This window comes from Pseudophryne corroboree, chromosome 11, assembly GCF_028390025.1.
Source record: "Pseudophryne corroboree isolate aPseCor3 chromosome 11, aPseCor3.hap2, whole genome shotgun sequence".
Classification (NCBI taxonomy): Eukaryota; Metazoa; Chordata; class Amphibia; order Anura; family Myobatrachidae; genus Pseudophryne; species Pseudophryne corroboree.
In genome coordinates, this window is record NC_086454.1 from 303281854 (window position 1) to 303304262 (window position 22409).

Consider the following 22409-nt stretch of genomic DNA (forward strand, 5'->3'; position numbering starts at 1 on the left):
GCTGAAGATGGAGGTAAAGCACCTCCAGAGAGTGTCCCAGAATGAGCAGGTCGTTCAGGTATGGGAGTATTCTGATCCCCTAATAACGAAGCTGGACCGTCTTCACGGCCATGATTTTGCTAAAGACCCTCGGAGCAGTAGAAAGACCAAAGTGCTGTACCCGAAATTGGAAATGCAACCGGAGGACTGCAATCCTTACAAATTACTGAAGAAAAGGGCTATAGGAACATGTAGGTAACCTGAATGTCCAGAGACGACATAAAGTCTCCAGGCTCAATAGCCAGGACAATGGATTGGAGGGTTTCCATACGAATCCTGGGTACTTTGATAAACTTTGTTCAGGGATTTGAGGTTGAAGATAGGCTGATGAGACCCATTGGGTCTCTGAACCAAGAGAAGGATAGAGTAAAAACCCATCCCTCACTGACGAAGGAACAGGGCTTACTACCCCGAATACAGTAGGGATTTAATGGCCTTCTGGAGGGCCAGGGCTTTGTTTGGGGCTGATGGAGGGTCTGTGTTAAAAGAACTGCTAGAGTGAGGGAGCATCTCAGGAATGAGAGAGCCTACCCATGAGAGACCACTTCTTGCACCCAGGCGTCTGTTGTGGTCTAACGTAAGGGTTGTGCAAACTGAAGAAGTCTGCCTCCCGCCCTGTGGTCCCATAGGAGGAGTCCTGCCATGTCAGGTGGCGTGCTTGTCCCTTGGCTTGGAGGCCTTTGTGGAAGCCAACTGCCGAGGGCAGGACTGTCCTTTAGCTTTGCCCTGGGGGTGAACAGACCATAAGGAAGATGTCCGAGGCCTCGGGGTAGATGCTGAGGGCAGGAAAGCAGTTTTAGAGGCTGCCAGAGTAGCCAAAATTTTGTCCAGTTCTGCACAAAACAGTATCTCCCTAGTGTAAGGCAGTGATTCCAGGGCCTTCTTAGAGTTCGTGTCAACTTTCTATGAGTATCGCCAGATGATGCGACTGGCTACCACCGGAGTAGACAACGCCTTGGAATCCAGGAACCCAGTATTCAAAGTAGCTTCACCTAAGTAGGAGGCTGTATCTGTGATATTCGAGATGTGGGACAGATGTGGGAAGACTTTCCTCCAGAGCCTCTGCCCAGCTCTCATTGGCTTGAGCCACCCAGGCAGTCGACATAGCCGGTCGAGTAATAGCGCCTGTAAGAGAATAGATTTGAGACAGGCTTCAATCTTCCTATCTGTAGTCTCCTTTAGGGAAGATGCTGTGGAGATAGGTAAAGTAGCGATTTTAACCAGACGTGCCACATGGGAATCTGCTGCAGGGGAAACCTCCCACTTAGCACAATCAACAGCTGGGATAGTGTAAAAAGAAGCCAGGTGCTTTGGTAGCTGGAACTTTTTACCAGGGTATTCCAAGCTTCAGGCATGAGTTCAGTAATCTGATCTGACTGAGGAAATTCCACCTCAACGACCTCCTGGAGCTTAAAAAGTGGGCTTTTAGTTTAGGAGCAGGCTCCTCCTCTTCTATTTGAAGGATGGTTTTGACGGTACTCACTAGCGCAGGTATATGCAATGTAGACTGATGCTCCTTCTCCCCGGAGGGGGGGCTCGGTGAGAGAGGCATCTGCGTCCTCTGCCTCCCCAGAGGACACCTCGGAATCTGAAAGCTGCATAGACTGAGGATGGCTCAGCACGCCTAGTTGCCTTAGTGGGTAAGGGTCTTTCACCCTGTAACATCTGTTGAAAAGTAGCAGAGCTAGTAGCTAGACTCTGTACTGAGATAGATGGCACATCCACCCAGGAAGGGGAAATAGCAGTGACTGATATAGCAGGGTGTACCTGCTGTGGGAATCCCATAGGGGGAACAAACCGCAGGGATTGCTAATCGGTCCGAAATCTGTTCCAACACCTGTGAAAAGAAAGCCCATGTGGGGGATCCTAAAAGGAGCTGGAGAGGCCGGCTGGTTAGGTGGGATATAGCAAGATGCACACAAACCTTTCTGTACAATGTCCTGAGGGGAGCCCTGCCGGGATCACCAGTCCACTCTCTGGTGTTGCGGCGCCAGCAGGGAGTACATGGAACAGCAGCGCTGGTATCCTTAGGATTACCTAGCGCTGCTAGTTCTGTCTGAAGTAAAAAGAAAATAAAGTAAATCCTAAAATAAAGCTTGAGGCTGCTTAATAGCAGCCCCACTGTTAAAGATGCACTTGGCTCCTGCCGGCAACAAAACTTAATAGCCTGGGCTGTGGGCGGGGTATAGGGAGAAGCACCGGATCATCCTGGGAACTGTTAAAGCTTTAACTGTTTGGTGCCTGGCCCTATCCGACCACCTACACCCCAAGGTATTCCCTGTGGAGCCCTGTGGACCCTGAAGAAGAAACAAAAACTAACATTCTTGACAATCTAATTGATAAAGTCAAATATTTACCTTTGAACATAAGCTATGTACTAATACCGTGAAGCCGTTATGGCCGCTAAACCACGTGCACGTGCTACGCACTTTGTACGCTATTTGCGTATAAAGACTTTGCACGTGGTACGCAAGTAACGTACACACGCTGCACTGGGTGTACGGAATACACACAGCGAGCGCACACACAGTCAATAACCTTTTAAACCTTAAACACAGAATATGCTTATACTATAAACCTTAGTACTGAGATACTGCAATGATGTAACACTGGTTAACCTTGTTATTAAGCAAGCTGTTTGAGCGATTGAGATGCTCAGAAACCCTTAGTAATAAATGGTGAAATACACAAAACTTGGTAAGGTTCCAACACCTTCATAGAAGATTCTTTTAGTATAAAAAGGGGAAAACAATTACAGCTTATACACTACAGTCCTAACATCAATATCTAAACAGAATAACGAGGAAAAACAAACATTTGCAAAGCGATCGCAAATACAAGTACACAGATTGAGAATGAATGGCATACACAAAAAGGTAACAAAATGGCTACAGAGAAATATACATACGTGAGAATGTTTCGCCGGCGCAACCTGCATTCCGTCCTCAGCTATCAAGGAGAAAGCCTTCAGAGTCTTGTGTGTCAAAGCCTGTTGCAAGCTATATTTATTCACTAGCTCAAGACATACTACAATAGACACTGTGTGCTCTTTTTCCATTGGTTAGGGGGTGGGACATGTCCTGCACCAGGGGCCATTGGTTAGTTCAAGAAGTGGGTGATGACTAGGACTTGTTAGTATTCCAAATTCCTGTCTGTCTGGATTGTTGTGGGTAGCTATTGTTTCGGATCTTCCAAACAAACTCTATCTCTGGGCTTTGTTTACCCCACTGTCCCCTCCTTCAGTTGGCACAATGACAACTCAGCACTCATTATTCTGGAGAGAAACCTGGCCCTATTCATAAACAAAGGTGTAAGCCCTCTTCATAGAATCTCAAAGCTTAGTGTAAATAAGGCCATTGAATTCAGTCTGTGGGAAAGAAATGACTGAATTCCATTCACTTACCCTGCACTTATTTGTAATTTATTTTAAATACAATTTATCTATTTTCTACTTCTGCGCAGGAATATGCGAATCTTTCCTAACTATCATAGGAATATAACCCTTAAATACCCTACAGCTGGATACTAAACACCACCTTTCAACCTTTATCTGAGCCTTCCTAGCATGTAAAGAGGAATCTCTCTGTCCAAGAACCGTTTAAACTTAACATACTTGCTGACGTTGTCTGGGGGAATATTAACTATAAAACACTCTATATGAGTTAAATATGTTGCGATCGAGTCGCCCGCTAGACGCTCACAAACTCTACCGTAAATGCGCATACCACGCGCCAAAGTGCACGGCCGTAGAAGCTCCATTACGCTAAGTGCGAATATACAAACGCACGGCAGAGCGTGTGCAGGCGCAGCGGGCATGTGCATGGGGTTAGTACAAGGCATGTGAATCATGATATTTTTCGACTTTGATACTAAAGATAATTATTAAAAAAAATAGAGGTTGGCATATAAACACTAGTAACTGTCTCATAGCAAAATAATACTTCCCAAGGTTACTGGTAGGGTAAACTGTTACTAAAGTGGTACATTTAGTGTAAATAGATCTAACATTAACACCTGAGTGATAGCAAACTTACAATGTACAGGTAACACAACCCTTCACGATGTGCTCAGTAGGCTGGGAATTTTGTAGGTGATAGGTGTTATAGTAAATCTGCTACCTAAACCTAAAAATGAATGTCGGTATTTGCCATTTATTTGATTATTAGTAATAATGATAATAATAAACATAAGGCACACAGATATATGGGAACCAGGACCAATAAATAATGTAAATAAACCTGTATGTAATTGCTTTTTCCTTGGATGTCCCAGTTATAGAATCCCATCCTGATAATGCGTTAGAGGATCTGAGACTGGACCAGCCATTCTTTGAACTGAAGGATCATCTCCAACTCTATGACCTGGATCACATGGACCGAAAGGTAAAACTGCAATTCCACATATATATTGATTTATTATGCTGTGAAATGTCAATATAGATTTTTGTGTGCCTGCTCTTATTTAACTTAGCATAAGGTATTTTAACTTTGTAGAGAAAAGTAAAGTAAATGAAACTGTTCAATGATAGAACATGAATAACAGCGTGCGGACAGTGACATGCAAAGTAAAAGGTATGGTAGTAGTATAGAGATAATACACCAATCTGTGGTGTGTGCAAAGCAGTTCTGTTTTGGCGCACACAAGAAAGGACGGTCATAACCTATGGTTTGTGGACTGCCTCAGAGTTATGCCAGATAGAGAAGCACCTAAGTACTATCGGTGTATTCCAGGTATGAGATTTAGCTCGATAATACACAGGCTTCGGTATATATTAATGTCTAACAATGGGTTTGCTGGCTGTTGAATTCAATATACACACATTTAAAAATGAAAGAATTGGGTACAGTAAATGAATTATTTGATGCATTCATTAAAAAAACAAATAACAAAAATAGGATTTATGGTCTTACCTTGTTAAATCCTTTTCTTCACGTCAGTAGAGGCCACAGGGAACACTGGGGTATAGTCTGGAGAGGACAGTCTGGGCAACCAACAGATAAAAATTTTTCCCAGAATGCTCAGGCTCCCTCTCCTCTATACCCCGCCTCCAGCCAACCAGTTACAGTAGCAAGCCCATGGCAGGAGCGAGGCGAAGGAGAAGGAAGACCGGCACACACACAGATATAGAGGGGCAGATATAAGATGTGCAGAGAGAGTTAGATTTGGGTGGGGTGTGTTCAAACTGAAATCTAAATTGCAGTGTAAAAATAAAGCAGCCAATATTTACCCTGCACAGAAACAAAATAACCCACCCAAATCTAACTCTCTGCAGATGTTATATCTGCCACACCTGCAGTGCACATGGGCCCTCATTCCGAGTTGTTCGCTCGCTAGCTGCTTTTAGCAGCATTGCACACGCTAAGCCGCCACCCTCTGGGAGTGTATCTTAGCTTAGCAGAATAGCGAACGAAAGATTAGCAGAATTGCGAATAGAAATTTCTTAGCAGTTTCTGAGTAGCTCGAGACTTACTCAGCCATTGCGATCAGTTCAGTCAGTTTCGTTCCTGGTTTGACGTCACAAACACACCCAGCGTTCGCCCAGACACTCCCCCGTTTCTTCAGACACTCCCGCGTTTTTGCCAGAAACGCCAGCGTTTTTTCGCACACGCCCAGAAAACGACAAGTTTCCGCCCAGAAACACCCACTTCCTGTCAATCACAGTATGATCATCAGAACGATGAAAAAACCTCGTTATGCCGTGAGTAAAATACCAAACTTTTGTGTAAAATAACTAAGAGCATGCGCTCTGCGAACCTTGCGCATGCGCAGTAAACGACTAATCGCAATATAGCGAAAATCGGCAACGAGCGAACAACTCGGAATGACCCCCAGGGTTTTGCCCATCTGCTAACAAATTTGCTGCTGCGATCAACTCTGAATTACCCCCATTGTACAGGACCAACAAGGAATCCGACCTACGGACAGCCTAGGTCCAGTCCATGTAAACACGGAGAGCTCCCACGAGATCCAGCGACACCCCCTTCGGAAAAGCAGGCGGAGAAATGAAAGCAGGTACCACAATCTCCGGACTGATGTGGAATCGAGATACTACCTTGGGTAAGAAACCCATACGAGGGCAGAGTACTGCCCTGTGATCATGAAAGAAGAGAAATGGAGAACGCTAAAACAAAGTGCTTAAGTCGGACACCTGTAGGGCTGACGCAACGCAAGTAGGATGAAAGTCAGCCATGTAATCCAACGAAGACCCACCATGGCTGCACATGGAGCACGCCCTGCAAAAACATTCTGACGACCTGCAATGAGGCAAGTTGGCGTTGCAAATAGGTAGGGTCGATACCTGAACCTTTTAGTACAGTTGACTGAGTCCTAAGTCCAACCCTGACTGCAAAAAAGAAAAGAGTCTAGAAACTTGGAGGGAGGCGGTTTATGAGTGATAGCAGAGTTCATATCACACTCCCAGAAAACTTTTTTCTCTAACGTCCTAGAGGATTCTGGGGACTCCGTAAGGACCATGTGGATAGACGGGCTCCGCAGGAGACATGGGCACTTTAAGAAAGACTTTGACTCTGGGTGTGCACTGGCTCCTCCCTCTATGCCCTTCCTCCAGACCTCAGTTTGATACTGTGCCCAGTGGAGACTGGGTGCATTTCAGGAGCTCTCCTGAGTTTCCTGTAAAGAAAGCATTTTAGTTAGGTTTTTTATGTTCAGGGAGACTGCTGGCAACAGACTCCCTGCATCGAGGGTCTGAGGAGAGAGAAACAGACCCACTTCTCTGAGTTTCAGGGCTCTGTTTCTTAGGCTACTGGACACCATTAGCTCCAGAGGGATTGGTACGCAGGTCTCACCCTAGCCGTCCGTCCCAGAGCCGCCGTCCTCCTTGCAGAGCCGGAAGATTGAAGCCGGGTGAGTATTGAGGAAAAGAACATCAGAGGCGGCAGAAGACACCTTGATCTTCATAGAGGTAACGCACAGCACTGCAGCTGTGCGCCATTGCTCCCATTCACCTCGCACACCTCGGTCACTGTAATATATAAACCTCTCCTGTGGCATATATAGATATATACATGTACAGCTGGGCACTGTACATGTATATAAAGAGCCCCCGCCATGTCATTGAGAAATTTAAGCGGGACAGAAGCCCGCCGCCGTGGGGGCGGGGCTTCTCCCTCAGCACTCACCAGCGCCATTTTTCTCCACAGCACCGCTGAGAGGAAGCTCACCGGACTCTCCCCTGCTTAACACATGGTGAAAGAAGGGTTTTAAAGTAGAGGGGGGGCACATAATTGGCGCATATACATAACAAAAGCGCTACTGGGTAAACATACTGTGTTTTTTCCTGGGTCATATAGCGCTGGGGTGTGTGCTGGCATACTCTCTCTCTGTGTCTCCAAAGGGCCTGGTGGGGAACCTGTCTTCAGAAAAGAGCTTCCCTGTGTGTGGTGTGTCTGAGATTGAAGGCTCACCTAAGGAGGAGGGGGAGTGTATGAATGTTAGGTCTCCGTCGGCAGTGCCGACACCTGACTGGATGGATATGTGGAATGTTTTAAGTGCTAATGTTAATTTATTGCACAAAAGATTAGACAAAGCTGAAGCTGGGGTATAGTCAGGGAGTCAACCCATGCCTGTCCCAATGTCGCCTGGACCTTCGGGGTCTCAGAAGCGCCCACTATCCCAAATAGTTGACACAGATACCGACACGGATTCGGACTCCAGTGTCGACTACGATGATGCAAAATTACAGCCAAAGGTGGCTAAATGTATTCGATATATGATTATCGCAATAAAAGATGTTTTGCGTATCACTGAGGAACCCCCTGTCCCTGACACGAGGGTACACATGTATAAGGGAAAGAAACCTGAGGTCACCTTTCCCTCATCACATGAGCTGAACGAATTATGCGAAGTGGGAAACTCCAGACAAAAAACTGCAGATTCCCAAAAGAATTCTAATAGCGTATCCTTTCCCGTCGCAGGACAGAATCCGGTGGGAATCCTCCCCTAGGGTAGACAAAGCTTTGATGCGCTTATCAAAAAAGATAGCGCTTCCATCCCAAGATACGGCTACCCTCAAGGATCCTGCTGACCGCAAGCAGTAGGTTACCTTGAAGTCCATTTACTCACATTCTGGTACGTTACTCAGACCGGCTATTGCGTCGGCCTGGGTTTGTAGTGCTGTAGCAGCATGCACAGATTCATTATCAGCGGATATTGAGACCCTTGATAAGGATACCATTTTAATGATCCTAGGGCATATAAAAGATGCTGTCTTATATATGAGGGATGCTCAAAGAGACCTTAGTTTACTGGGTTCCAGGAAAAACGCTATGTCTATTTCTGCTAGGCGTGTCTTATGGACCCGACAGTGGTCAGGTGATGCCGACTCCAAGAGACATATGGAGTTGTTGCCTTACAAGGGTGAGGAATTGTTTGGAGAGGGCCTCTTGGACCTCGTCGCTACGGCAGGTAAATCAAATTTTTTGCCATATATTCCCTCACAATCTAAGAAAGCGCCTCATTATCAAATGCAGTCCTTTCGTTCCAATAAAAGCAAGAGAGTACGTGGATCGTCCTTTCTTGCCAGAGGTAAGGGCAGAGGGAAGAAGCTGCATAACACAGCTAGTTCCCAGGAACAGAAGTCCTCCCTGGCCTCTGCAAAATCCACCGCATGACGCTGGGGCTCCCCTGAGGGAGTCCGCCCCAGTGGGGGCACGTCTTCGACTGTTCAGCCACATCTGGGTTCACTCACAGGTGGATCCCTGGGCAATAGAAATTGTTTCCCAGGGTTACAAGCTGGAATTCGAAGAGGTGCCTCCTCGCCAGTTTTTCAAATCGGCCCTACCGATTTCCCCCCTGGAAAGGGAGATAGTGTTACATGCGATTCGCAAATTGTGTCTTCAACAAGTGGTGGTAGAGGTTCCCCTGCTTCAAAGAGGGAAGGGGTACTACTCAACTCTGTTTGTGGTCCCGAAACCGGACGGTTCGGTCAGACCCATTTTGAATTTAAAATCCCTGAACCTTTACTTAAAACAGTTCAAGTTCAAGATGGAATCGCTCAGAGCGGTCATCGCCAGCCTGGAAGGGGGAGATTTTATGGTATCTCTGGACATAAAGGATGCATACCTGCATGTTCCCATATATCCTCCTCATCAGGCGTACCTGAGATTTGCGGTACAGGATTGTCATTACCAATTTCAGACGTTGCCGTTTGGGCTTTCCACGGCTCCGAGAATTTTCACAAAGGTAATGGCGGAAATGATGGTGCTCCTGCGCAAACAGGGTGTCACAATTATCCCGTACTTGGACGATCGCCTCATAAAAGCGAGATCACGGGAGAAGTTGCTGAACAGCGTCTCACTTTCACTGACTGTGTTACAGCGACACGGCTGGATTTTCAATATTCCAAAATCGCAGCTGAATCCTACAACTCGTCTGCCCTTCTTGGGCATGATTCTGGACACAGACCAGAAGAGGATTTTTCTTCCGACAGAAAAAGCGCAGGAACTCATGACTCTAGTCATGAACCTGTTGAAGCCAAAACAAGTGTCAATACGTCATTGCACTCAAGTCCTGGGAAAAATGGTGGCGACATATGAAGCCATTCCCTACGGCAGATTTCATGCAAGGACATTCCAATGGGACCTATTGGACAAATGGTCCGGGTCACATCTGCAAATGCATCAGCGGATCACCCTGTCCCCCAGGGCCAGAGTCTCTCTCCTGTGGTGGCTGAAAAGTGCTCACCTTCTAGAGGGCCGCAGGTTCGGCATTCGGGACTGGATCCTGGTGACCACGGACGCGAGCCCCTGAGGTTGGGGAGCAGTCACACAGGGAAGAAATTTCCAAGGCCTTTGGTCAAATCAAGAGACTTGTCTTCACATCAACATCCTGGAACTAAGGGCCATATACAACGCCCTACGTCAAGCGGAGATCTTACTTCGCGATCGACCAGTTCTGATCCAGTCAGACAACGTCACCGCAGTAGCTCATGTAAACCGCCAAGGCGGCACAAGGAGCAGGGTGGCAATGGCGAAAGCCACCAGAATTCTTCGCTGGGCAGAGACTCAAGTAAGCGCTCTGTCAGCAGTGTTCATTCCGGGAGTGGACAACTGGGAAGCAGACTTCCTCAGCAGACACGACCTGCATCCGGGAGAGTGGGGACTTCATCAAGAAGTCTTCGCGCAGATTGCAAGTCGGTGGGGACTGCTCCAAATAGACATGATGGCGTCCCGTCTCAACAAAAAGCTGCAAAGGTATGGCGCCAGGTCAAGAGACCCTCAGGCGGTAGCTGTGGACGCCCTAGTGACACCGTGGGTGTTCCAGTCGGTCTATGTGTTTCCTCCTCTTCCTCTCATACCCAAGGTGTTGAGGATAATAAGAAAAAGAGGAGTGAGAACAATACTCATTGTTCCGGATTGGCCACGAAGGACCTGGTATCCGAATTTGCAGGAAATGCTCACAGAAGATCCGTGGCCTCTTCCTCTAAGGCAGGACCTGTTACAGCAAGGTCCCTGTCTGTTCCAAGATTTACCGCGGCTGCGTTTGACGGCATGGCGGTTGAACGCCGGATCCTAGCGGAAAAAGGTATTCCGGATGAGGTTATTCCTACGTTAATAAAGGCTAGGAAGGACGTGACATCTAAACATTATCACCGAATATGGCGTAAATATGTTTCTTGGTGTGAGGCCAGGAATGCTCCTACGGAAGAATTCCATCTAGGCCGTTTTCTTCACTTCCTACAGACTGGAGTGAATTTGGGCCTAAAGTTAGGCTCCATTAAAGTTCAGATTTCGGCCTTATCCATTTTCTTTCAAAAGGAATTGGCCTCTTTACCTGAAGTAAAGACTTTTGTGAAGGGAGTACTGCATATTCAGCCTCCTTTTGTACCTCCGGTGGCGCCTTGGGACCTTAACGTGGTGTTAAGTTTCCTTAAGTCACATTGGTTTGAACCACTTAAAGCAGTGGAGTTGAAATATCTCACTTGGAAGGTGGTCATGTTGTTAGCCTTGGCTTCGGCTAGGCAAGTTTCGGAATTGGCGGCTTTATCACATAAAAGCCCCTATCTGGTTTTCCATATGGATAGAGCGGAATTGCGGCCCGTCCTCAACTCCTACCTAAGGTGGTCTCATCCTTTCATATGAACCAACCTATTGTCGTGCCTGTGGCTACACGTGACTTGGAGGATTCAGAGTCCCTGGATGTGGTCAGGGCTTTGAAAATTTACGTGGCCAGAACGGCTAGGATCAGAAAAACAGAAGCACTGTTTGTCCTGTATGCAGCCAACAAGGTTGGCGGCACTGCTTCAAAGCAGACTATTGCTCGCTGGATCTGTAACACGATTCAGCAGGCGCATTCTTTGGCAGGATTGCCGTTACCAAAATCTGTTAAGGCCCATTCCACTAGGAAGGTGGGCTCGTCTTGGGCGGCTGCCCGAGGGGTCTCGGCACTACAGCTGTGCCGAGCTGCTACTTGGTCGGGGTCAAACACCTTTGCAAAGTTCTATAAGTTTGATACCCTGGCTGAGGAGGACCTCCTGTTTGCTCAATCGGTGCTGCAGAGTCATCCGCACTCTCCCGCCCGTTTGGGAGCTTTGGTATAATCCCCATGGTCCTTACGGAGTCCCCAGCATCCTCTAGGACGTTAGAGAAAATAAGATTTTAAACCTACCGGTAAATCTTTTTCTCGTAGTCCGTAGAGGATGCTGGGCGCCCGTCCCAAGTGCGGACTACTTCTGCAAGACTTGTATACAGTTATTGCTTACATAAGGGTTATGTTATAGTTTCATCGGTTTTGGACCGATGATATGTTGTTTTTTCATACTGTTAACTAGATAGTATATCACAAGTTATACGGTGTGATTGGTGTAGCTGGTGTGAATCTTACCCTTGGATTAACTAAAATCCTTTCCTCGTACTGTCCGTCTCCTCTGGGCATAGTTTCTCTAACTGAGGTCTGGAGGAGGGGCATAGAGGGAGGAGCCAGTACACACCCAGAGTCAAAGTCTTTCTTAAAGTGCCCATGTCTCCTGCGGAGCCCGTCTATCCCCATGGTCCTTACGGAGTCCCCAGCATCTTCTACGGACTACGAGAAAAAGATTTACCGGTAGGTTTAAAATCTTATTTTTCTCAAGACGGGGGTCTGAAGAGCAACGCTATCAAGCAAGTTGGCCAAGATCCAGATGGAACACAGACCCTGCGACCAGAGAACTGGCTGCAGAGGAAGGCGCAGTGGGGCGGAGATCCTTGGTCACAAGAATCGTGCCTCGCACTAGCTTAAACTTGTGAAGCACTCTGGTGATCATCGAGAAGGGGGGAAGACATAGATAAGCGGAAACGCCCATGCTACGACCAGAACATCCACAAGAAAAGCCCTGCGATACTAGGTCCGAGAGAAGTACTGCAACATGATGGCTGTGTCGAGATGCCATCATGTCTATGTCCGGATGACCCCAAAGGCTGACTAGCGTCTGAAATACATCTGGACATAGAGGCCATACGCCGTAATAAACGTCCTGGCGACTGAGGAAGTCCGCCTCCCAATTTTGGAAGCCTGGAATGAACGCGGTGCTCTGCCCAGCGGAGGATGGAACTGGCTTCCTACATAGCGCCACTGCAGAGAGTGCCACCCTTGTGACTGATGTAAGCGAACGTTGTTGCATTGTTTGACTGCCCCTCCACTGGTAAAGGGCCCTATAGATAGCCCTGAGCTTGAGGGTGCTAATTAAGGAACAGACTTTACCGATTGAGAGTGAGAATCCAGTAGTGGATTCAACATTCCTTAGGAAGGAGTTGATGCGGAATTGCGCCAATTGATCATCCAGCCGTTAGACTGTAGAAGGTCCAATGTCCAGCATGTGGTTGGATAAGAGTTTCAGCGACTGTGCTGGAAGCAGCAGGTCCTTGAGGCAAGGAAGAATCCTTACCCCCTGACAACGCATGTGTCCGGCTAGCAAACCTGAGGAAGCGTTGATGTGCCTCCCTGATAGGGATGTAAGATAGGCATCCTGAATGTGCAGATATGTCATAAAATCCCCTGGTTCCAGTGCTAGTATAATGGAATAAATAGATTCCATACAAAACCTGGGGAATCAAAGGTACCGGTTCAATGCATTTTAGGTTGAGAATAGGCAGAAATGAACCATCCAGCTTCCGTACTAGGAAGAGGCTTGTGTGGAAGCCTGTATTTCATTGAGAGGGGGTTAGCGTGAGAATGACTCCAGGGGCCAGAAAGGGACGCACAAATCCCCTAAGAGCTTCTGCCTTGTCCCGGATTTTCTGAAAATCCGGTGGAAAAGAACCTGCTTGGAGGGCGTTTCCAGAAGGTTAGAGCGTATCCGTGTGTAGAAGACGCCCCTGACCCATGCCCCCAATGCGATTCCTTTCCAAACTTCGTCAAATGACACAAGCCGGTCTCCCGGGATGGAGGCCACCTGGTAGTCCAAGGTTGATAAGATCACTTTGAGGAAGCACCCTGATATTTAGAGGGCGTCTGACCTTTGCTGAGGACGATAGGAACAATATGTGGTCTTAGCTCTAGGTGGTGCAGCTGATGGGAAAAAAGCCGTCTTGGATGCTGCTAAGGTGGCGACAATCTTTTCTTACTCTGGTCCAAAAAGAACATCCCCTGAACAGTGCAATGGTTCTAAGGCCTTTTGGAGTTAATGTTGGCTCACCAGGTACGCAGCCAGAGAGCCCTTCACGCGCCCACTCTGATGCAGAAACCATAGAAGCCAAGACCCCAGCATCCACAGCAGCTTCTCCCAGATAGGCGATTTAGTATGAGCTACTAAGGGTAATGGGGTCTTACGAAAGGCCCTCCTCAAATCAGCAGCTAATTGCCTTAGCGCCCCCCCTCATGTAGACGCCAAAACCGGACTTCAGCATTTACAGGCGACGGATTATTCCACTTAACTCTGTCTTTAGCGGGCTGAAATAGAAGGAAAACCTAGAGAACTGAGCCCGAGCTTCTTTTAGGTCCTCTATGCAGAGAAAGGAAACTCAGCTGAAAACTGGGCCCCTAGTCCTCCGTGGCCTATTCTGACTCCTCAACCAGCAGAACCGATCTGACTGCCATTACTAGTGCATCTGCCTCTGCCAGTGATATGGACCCATCTGGCATAGCGGAGGTCTCAACTTCCAAGGTGATAGAAGACTAGCCGCCTGGTCTGAGCAGAAATCATTGTCTGATTCATCGTCAGAGAGGGGAGTAGAGCTTTCCCTTCTAGACGAACGATGTTTAGAGATGTGTCCACTTACATCTTTGCTATTTTGCTCAATTTGGAACAACATGCAAAACACGGCTAAGCTGTTTTTCACGAGTAGCAAGTGGATGGATTTAAAAAAAATTGTTTGCCATGATAGAATATGTATAAAGTAACATATTAAAGAAGCAAATTAAGAAAAATCACAAGGCATGGCTAAATCTCTGAGTCTATGGCATGCAAAACTGTGCCGTACATGGCGGGATATAGCAAAGATGTATGTGGACACATTGTGTATCTCTGTCTAGGAGATAGAAACCTGAGCTAAGCCCTGCACAGATTGTGTAAAGGCCTAACAGAGGACTCAGATGTGCGTTAAAAGGCATACATAATAGAATAAAAAAGGAAAAGACCATGGGGGACTACTAAAAGCAGTCCCCACGCAAAATGGTACCTGATCCCTGCCGGCACCAAACTGAAAACTATAACTATATACCTTTTGAAAAAGCTGCAGGTTACATGCAGCGAAACGCATCAGTGGTTGCTGATCTGGTCAGGACGCTTTACCTAATTGGAGCCGAAGCAGTCCTGGACAACTATACTTCCATCAAAAGAGACTCAGAGAGGACTTCGGTGTACCAGATACCGTATTGCATAAGGAACCCACTCATTTGATGGGACATTTCACAGCCATCTACTAGGTAAATTGAAACTGCACCAGAAATTGTACTCTCTTATTAAAGAGACTCTTACTGCATTGGACCTTATTTGTCCAGAAGGGCACTCTTGGAACGGACTCCTATATGAAATTCCAACATCGTCCATGACTTGATATTTAGGGTAAATATACCTTTTTTAAACATCAAGTATGAATTCATGCCATTTTTAATGTGCTTGTATACATTTGTGTATTTTTTTTATTTTTATTAAAATGTTATTTTTAATTATACATATTGACAGTTACCATTGTGTCAAAACATCTGAGCGCAGCCTCCATTTTCATTTTACCTTGTACCTATTGTGGGAGTGACTTCCCCTTTATCTCTGGCTGCAGCTTAGCAGAGGTTCTCATACATTCAGCACCCGATTTGCACCTTGGTATAGGTTCTTCTTTGCAACCAAACTGAAAACTGTCTAGCTGGGGGCAGGTATCCATATCACTTACACATGTATGTGTGTGTGCCGGTCTTCCTTCGCCTCGCTGCTGCCATGGCCTTGCTACTATAACTTGCTGGCTGGGAGCAGGGTATAGAAGAAAGGGAGCCTGAGCATGCTGGGAAACAAAATGTTATCTGTTATCTTTCCTGACTATACCCCAGTGTTCCCCGCGCTCCCTAGTGGACGGAATAAGAAAAACACATTTAACATCTCGATGCCAGTTGTAGCAGACTACACCTTTCATAAACCTCAGTTACTGTTGTGCGGGGGTTTTGCACCATTTGGAGGCCAAAATTGCTGGTGGTATCTATTTAAAATTAAAAAAAATGATTCGGTTTGTTTTCCATTCAGGATCACAGTCACACTCCATGGATTGTTGTGGTTGCCAAATACTTAGAGAAATGGCGCCGGGAGGTATGTTTCTGCCCAAATGTCACTTGGTATAACCGCAGGCCAGTCTGGTTGCTTATTGCTTTGACCATTGTGCCATTTGTTGTAGAATGCAGGACAGATGCCAAAAAGTTACAGAGAAAAAGAAATGTTCCGAGATCTGATCAGGAAAGGTGAGCTTTTCTTCCTGGTTCTAAGACCCCTTGTAGATTGACCGTTGTGGACTCTAATCTGATTATGTGGTTTGTCAGGCATCCTGAAGAATGAGAATGGAATCCCTGAAGATGAGGAGAACTTTGAGGAGGCTGTGAAGAATGTGAACACTGCTTTAAACACTACAAAGGTATGAGACCGCTGTTCTCACCTGTTCCAGGATTGTTCCATTAAGGGGACAACCCAAACTTTTTAGGAAAGCTATTAGATATGATTCCTTTTTGCACTGATTTTTGTAGACTTGTGTTTTAACAAATAGTGTATAAAAATAAGAAGCGCTGCCTGATTGGATAATTAATTAAAAAAAAAATGTATTCACATACAAATATACTGTATATGGCCTTATAGCAATTTGTCAAAATAATGAACTCAAGTCATAACCAGTTATTCAACAGTTAAAAACCACGCAGACTCTCAGTTGGACATTTCAGCAAAAAATATTTATTGTGCATATCAGTTTTTACTGCAGACTTTTCAGCCTCCTAAATTGGTCAGTAGGTGTTTTAATAGTCTTTATTTGTTTACGGTTTTCTTTCAGCTTCCCAGTAGCGTGGAAGATATTTTCAATGACGAATGCTGCACAAATATTTGTCAACAGGTATGATGTCATTTCTTCCTCCTTACAAGAAAAAAAACTTCTGACTTATTTTATTTTTTTAATGGCAAAGATAATATGGTTACAAGCTCTCTCTGTATTATTAGTCTTCCCCGTTCTGGATTTTGGCGCGAGCGGTTAAGAATTTTACAGAAGGTGAAGGGAAAGGAAATTTGCCGCTGCGAGGAACAATTCCAGATATGTTTTCAGACTCTGCTAAATTCATTAAATTACAGAATGTGTAAGTTTTTCTGTACTTTTTGTTTTTCAGTGAATGTGCTCTGTTTACCACTTTAGAACGAAGCAATGGCTGACATACACATCCATCCATCCATACAATGTAAAGGATATGTTGTCACATTCATAACGGCAAAGATTTTTCCTACCATGAACACTGAGCTATTTGAAACTGTATGAACTCTTGGGTAAAGCTCCACTGTGTAGCTGGTAGGGCATGTAGACAAAGAAGGTCCTCCATGTCCTGAGGACGGAGTTTGAGAACCACTGGCTAGAGATATCACTGAGGGATAAGGCATGAAGCACTCAGGAATGTCACTTCCTATTCACATTGGTCACAGTCTCATGGCTATCTGTTGTAAATGGCTCCAGTTGTCTGATACAAGTACATTGGTACAAACCAAACCAGAATGTCTTTGGCGTTGCTTCTGTGTTTTCCTGAAAGGGTTATATGGTGGGGAACTAGGGACTTAGGACCTGGGCCTAGTTCAAAGGAAAATATATAACTAAGTAAAACCTAATACAAAGCATGACCGTTGTATGATCGGCACATGATCACCTTATATTGTATTTACTGTTGGCTGTTTAGGTACCAGGAGAAAGCTAAAAATGATGCAGCAGCTGTTAAAAACTATGTCTCCAAACTCCTGCAGTCTATAGGCAGAGTAAGTATGTATTGTATTACACTGAATAGGGGCAACACTGGAATACTGCAATTATACCAAAAATCATAGACCTTTTATAAATCCTCTTTCAATCATCATCATATAATACATGTGTTATTAAAAATAAAGTTCTGTACTTCTTTATAAATACTGCTTACTGATCTGATCAGTATATCTTTCCCTATAGTTGTGTCTCAGATACACCACTCTGCATATTAAATAGTATGGTCTCATATTTTCTTAATTGAAAAGGTTTGTGTCACATAAAACCTGTACTCCCTATCAATTATAAACCGCTGTATAAAAGCATTGGCCAGCATTTTAGTGTCTCTATATATATTTACACAATGGTTTGATGTTGAATATACTCCTAGATTATAGCAGGGGTACATTATTCCCAAAATTGATGTCTCCTCCGCCAGCCTCTTCGTTTTCTAACCGCTTGTGTAGTACTGTACTTCAGGTTCCTGTTATGTCTTCTTTTAGCTGTTGTAAGCATGAAGATTTCTGACATTTACTGGTGACTACTGTGCAAATGAGAATACAGCAGTCCCAAGTGGTATATATGGTCTCAAATGGCTACCACTTTGTCAAGTACTGCACGCAAGAGTTGACAGTCTAGAGCAGGCATTCCCCAACCTTGGTCCTCAAGGCACACAGACAGTCCAGGTTTTAGTGATAGCCATGTTTCAGCACAGATGGTTAAATAAAAAATAACAAGGTACTAACTAAGTCACCTGTGCTGAAGCATGTATATCACTAAAACCTGGATTGTTAGTGAGTGATGGTCGTCCTGACACTGTAATACCCCTTTCTCATACGTCCTAGAGGATGCTGGGGATACCATAAGAACCATGGGGTATAGACGGGATCTGCAGGAGACATGGGCACTTTAAGACTTTAAAAGGGTGTGAACTGGCTCCTCCCTCTATGCCCCTCCTCCAGACTCCAGTTTTAGACTTGTGCCCAGGCAGACTGGATGCACTCTGAGGAGCTCTACTGAGTTTCTCTGAAAAGACTTTGTTAGGTTTTTTATTTTCAGGGAGCACTGCTGGCAACAGTCTCCCTGCTTCGTGGGACGTAGGGGAGAGAAGTTAGACCTACTTCCAGTGAGTTAAAGGCACTGCTTCTTGGCTACAGGACACCATTAGCTCCTGAGGGTTTGATCACTAGGTACGCCTAGGGGCTCATTCCCAGAGCCGGCCGTCACCCCCCTTGCAGAGCAAGTCAGAAGACAGGTGAGTAGAAGAAGACTTCAGTGACGGCTTCAGAGGTACCGCACAACGGCTGCGCTGCGTGCCATGCTCCCACACTCAGCGGCACTACAGGGCGCGGGGGCGCCCTGGGCAGCATATATACCTCTAAAAAGTGACTGGCAAGAGGGGACAAGGTGCCAAGCCACTGTCCTAACCCCCGCCAGTATAAAGATTTTGAAAAACAGCGGGGCTGAAGCGACTCCTGATTGGGTAAATGTGTTGAATGCTTTAAATGCTAATGTTGCTTTTATTACCAAGAGATTAGATAAATCTGAATCTCAGAACCAGGCATGGAGGAAATCTGTGGAGGATGTGTTATTACAAGTTCAGACCCCTCGGGGTCACAAAAACGTTTGTTTGCCCAGTCGGCAGACACTGATACCGACACGGACACCAACTCCAGTGTCGATTATAGTGATGTCAGATTAGATCCAAAATTGGCAAAGAGCATTCAGTACATGATTGTGGCGATAAAATACGTATTACATATCTCTGAAGACCCTGCTGTCCCAGATAAAAGGGTCTGTATGTACAAGGGAAAGAAACCTGAGGTAACGTTTCCTCCCTCTCATGAACTGAACACACTTTTTGAAAAGCTTTGGGAAAATCCTGACAAAAAGTTGAAAATTCCCAAAAGGATTCCGGCGGCGTATCCGTTTCCCTCTGGGGATAGAGAAAAGTGGGAGTCACCACCCATGGTGGACAAGGCTCTATCCCGGTTGTCAAAAAAGGTGGCTTTCTCGTCTCCTGACACGGCAGCCCTTAAGGATCCTGCGGATCGTAGACCGGAAACTACATTAAAATCCATTTATGTCACCACAGATACACTTCTCAGACCAACAATTGCATCTGCGTGGGTGAGTAGTGCTATCAAGAAGTGGGCAGATAACTTGTCATCTGATATAGATACCCTAGATAGGGATAGCATCCTCTTAACGCTGGGTTATATCAGGGACACTGCGGCCTACCTAAAGGAAGCGGCAAGAGATATAAGCCTTTTAGGATCAAAGGCCAATGCCATGGCAGTCTCGGCAAGGCGAGCTTTGTGGATTCATCAATGGAATGCTGATGCTGACTCCAAGAAAAATATGGAATCTCTACCATATAAAGGTGGTGTCTTGTTTGGTGACGGTCTCGCTGATTTGGTATCTACGGCTACCGCGGGTAAGTCATCATTTTTACCTTATGTACCTCCACAACAAAAGAAAGCACACCACTATCAGATGCAGTCCTTTCGGCCCAATAAATACAGAAAGGGCCGAGGTTCTTCCTTCCTTGCTACTAGAGGAAGGGGAAGAGGAAAAAAATCACCGGCAGTGGCAGGTTCCCAGGAGCAGGTCCTCCCCGGTTTCTGCCAAATACAGCACATGACGCTGGGGCTCCTTTGCGGGAGTCCGCACCGGTGGGGGCACGTCTCAAACTCTTCAGTCAGTTCTGGGTTTGCTCGGACCTGGACCCATGGGTATTAGAAATAGTGTCCCAGGGGTACAAATTGGAGTTTCAGGACGTTCCCCCTCGACGATTTTTCAAATCGGCCTTACCAGTTTCTCTGCCATAAAGGATGCCTACTTACATGTCCCCATATATCCTCCGCATCAAGCTTATCTGAGGTTTGCAATTCAGGATTGTTATTACCAATTTCAGACGTTGCCGTTTGGTCTGTCCACGGCTCCGAGAGATTTTACCAAGGTAATGGCGGAAATGATGGTTCTCTTGCGCAAGCAGGGAGTCACAATTATCCCGTACTTGGACGATCTCCTGATAAAGGCGAGATCCAGGGACCAACTCGTCCAGAACATTTCACTCTCCCTGACAGTTCTGCAACATCATGGTTGGCTCCTAAACTTGCCAAAATCGCAGTTGACTCCGACGAAGCGGCTGTCTTTTTTGGGAATGGTTCTGGACACAGAATTACAGAGAGTTTTTCTTCCAGTGGAAAAGGCTCTGGAAATTCAGAATCTGGTCAAACAAATTCTGAAACCAGCAAAAGTGTCAATCCATCAATGCACCCGATTACTGGGGAAGATGGTAGCGGCCTACGAGGCCATTCAGTTTGGCAGATTCCATGCCAGAGTTTTTCAGTGGGACCTGTTGAACAAGTGGTCCGGATCCCACCTGCACATGCACCGGAAGATAGTCCTGTCTTCAAAAACCAGAATCTCACTCCTGTGGTGGCTGCACAGCTCTCACCTCCTAAGAGGGGCGCAGGTTCGGGATCCAGGACTGGATCCTAGTAACCACGGATGCGAGTCTCCGAGGCTGGGGGGCAGTCACGCAGGGGGAAAACTTCCAGGGAAGATGGTCAAGCCAGGAAACTTGTCTACACATAAACGTTCTGGAGTTAAGGGCCATTTACAACGGCCTTCTACAAGTGGAACATCATCTTCGAAATCTGCCCGTACTGATCCAGTCGGACAATATAACTGCAGTAGCGTACATAAACCGCCAGGGCGGAACAAAAAGCAGAGCGGCAATGGCAGAGGCCACAAAGATTCTCCGCTGGGCGGAAAGGCATACAAGCGCGTTGTCAGCGATCTTCATTCCAGGAGTGGACAACTGGGAAGCATACTTCCTCAGCAGACACGATCTCCATCCAGGAGAGTGGGGTCTTCATCAAGAGTTCTTCACAGAAGAGACGAGTCTATGGGGAACTCCTCAAATAGACATGATGGCGTCTTGTCTCAACAAGAAGCTTCAGAGATATTGTTCCAGGTCAAGGGACCCTCAAGCAATAGCAGTGGACGTCCTAGTGACACCGTGGGTTTTTCAGTCGGTGTATGTATTCCCTCCACTTCCTCTCATTCCGAAAGTTCTAAAGATCATAAGAAGAACAAAGGTTCTGGCGATCCTCATTGTTCCAGACTGGCCAAGGAGGGCTTGGTATCCAGATCTTCAGGAATTACTCAAAGGAGATCCCTGGCCTCTTCCTCTACGCGAGGACCTGTTACAACAGGGGCTGTGCATATACCACGACTTACCACGGCTACGTTTTGAGGGCATGGCGGTTGAACGCCAAATCCTAGCCCGAAAGGGTATTCCCAGTGAGGTCATTCCCACACTTCTTCAGGCTAGAAAAGGAGTAACGTCTACACATTACCACCGTATTTGAAGAAAATGTGTCTTGGTGTGAATCCAAGAAGGCTCCTATGGAAGAATTTCAGTTAGGACGTTTTCTCCATTTTCTGCAAGCAGGTGTGGATGCGGGCCTAAAGTTGGGCTCAATTAAGGTACAGATTTCAGCCTTATCTGTTTTCTTTCAGAAACCCTTGGCCTCCCTTCCAGAAGTTCACACTTTCGTGAAAGGTGTGTTGCACATCCAACCTCCCTTTGTGCCCCCAGTGGCACCATGGGATCTTAACGTGGTGTTGTAGTTCCTTCAATCACATTGATTTGAGCCTTTACAGAAGGTGGAGTTGAAATTTGTCACTTGGAAAATGGTCATGCTGTTGGCCTTGGCATCCGCAAGACGGGTGTCTGAGTTAGCGGCTTTGTCTCACAAGAGCCCTTATATGATATTTCATGTAGATAGAGCAGAGTTGTGGACTCGTCAGCAATTTCTGCCGAAGGTGGTTTCATCTTTCCACATGAACCAACCTATTGTGGTGCCAGTGGCTACTGATACCTTGATTGAGTCGAAATCTCTGGATGTGTTCAGAGCTTTGAAAATTTATGTCGCCAGAACGGCTCAAATTAGGAAA

The 22409-nt window shown here is 46.2% G+C and overlaps 1 protein-coding gene across 2 annotated transcripts in view; it reads left to right on the forward strand.

The window, feature by feature from the left end:
* The window catches only part of NAE1 (NEDD8 activating enzyme E1 subunit 1), a 79042-nt gene that overhangs the window by 20040 nt on the left and 36593 nt on the right, over window positions 1-22409 (forward strand). For both annotated transcript variants that reach the window (XM_063945544.1, XM_063945545.1), the window contains 7 exons: window positions 4312-4421; window positions 15707-15769; window positions 15855-15918; window positions 15997-16088; window positions 16497-16556; window positions 16661-16794; window positions 17380-17455. In XM_063945544.1, coding sequence (XP_063801614.1) covers window positions 4312-4421; window positions 15707-15769; window positions 15855-15918; window positions 15997-16088; window positions 16497-16556; window positions 16661-16794; window positions 17380-17455 — 599 coding nt within the window. The remainder of the gene's footprint in view (window positions 1-4311; window positions 4422-15706; window positions 15770-15854; window positions 15919-15996; window positions 16089-16496; window positions 16557-16660; window positions 16795-17379; window positions 17456-22409) is intronic.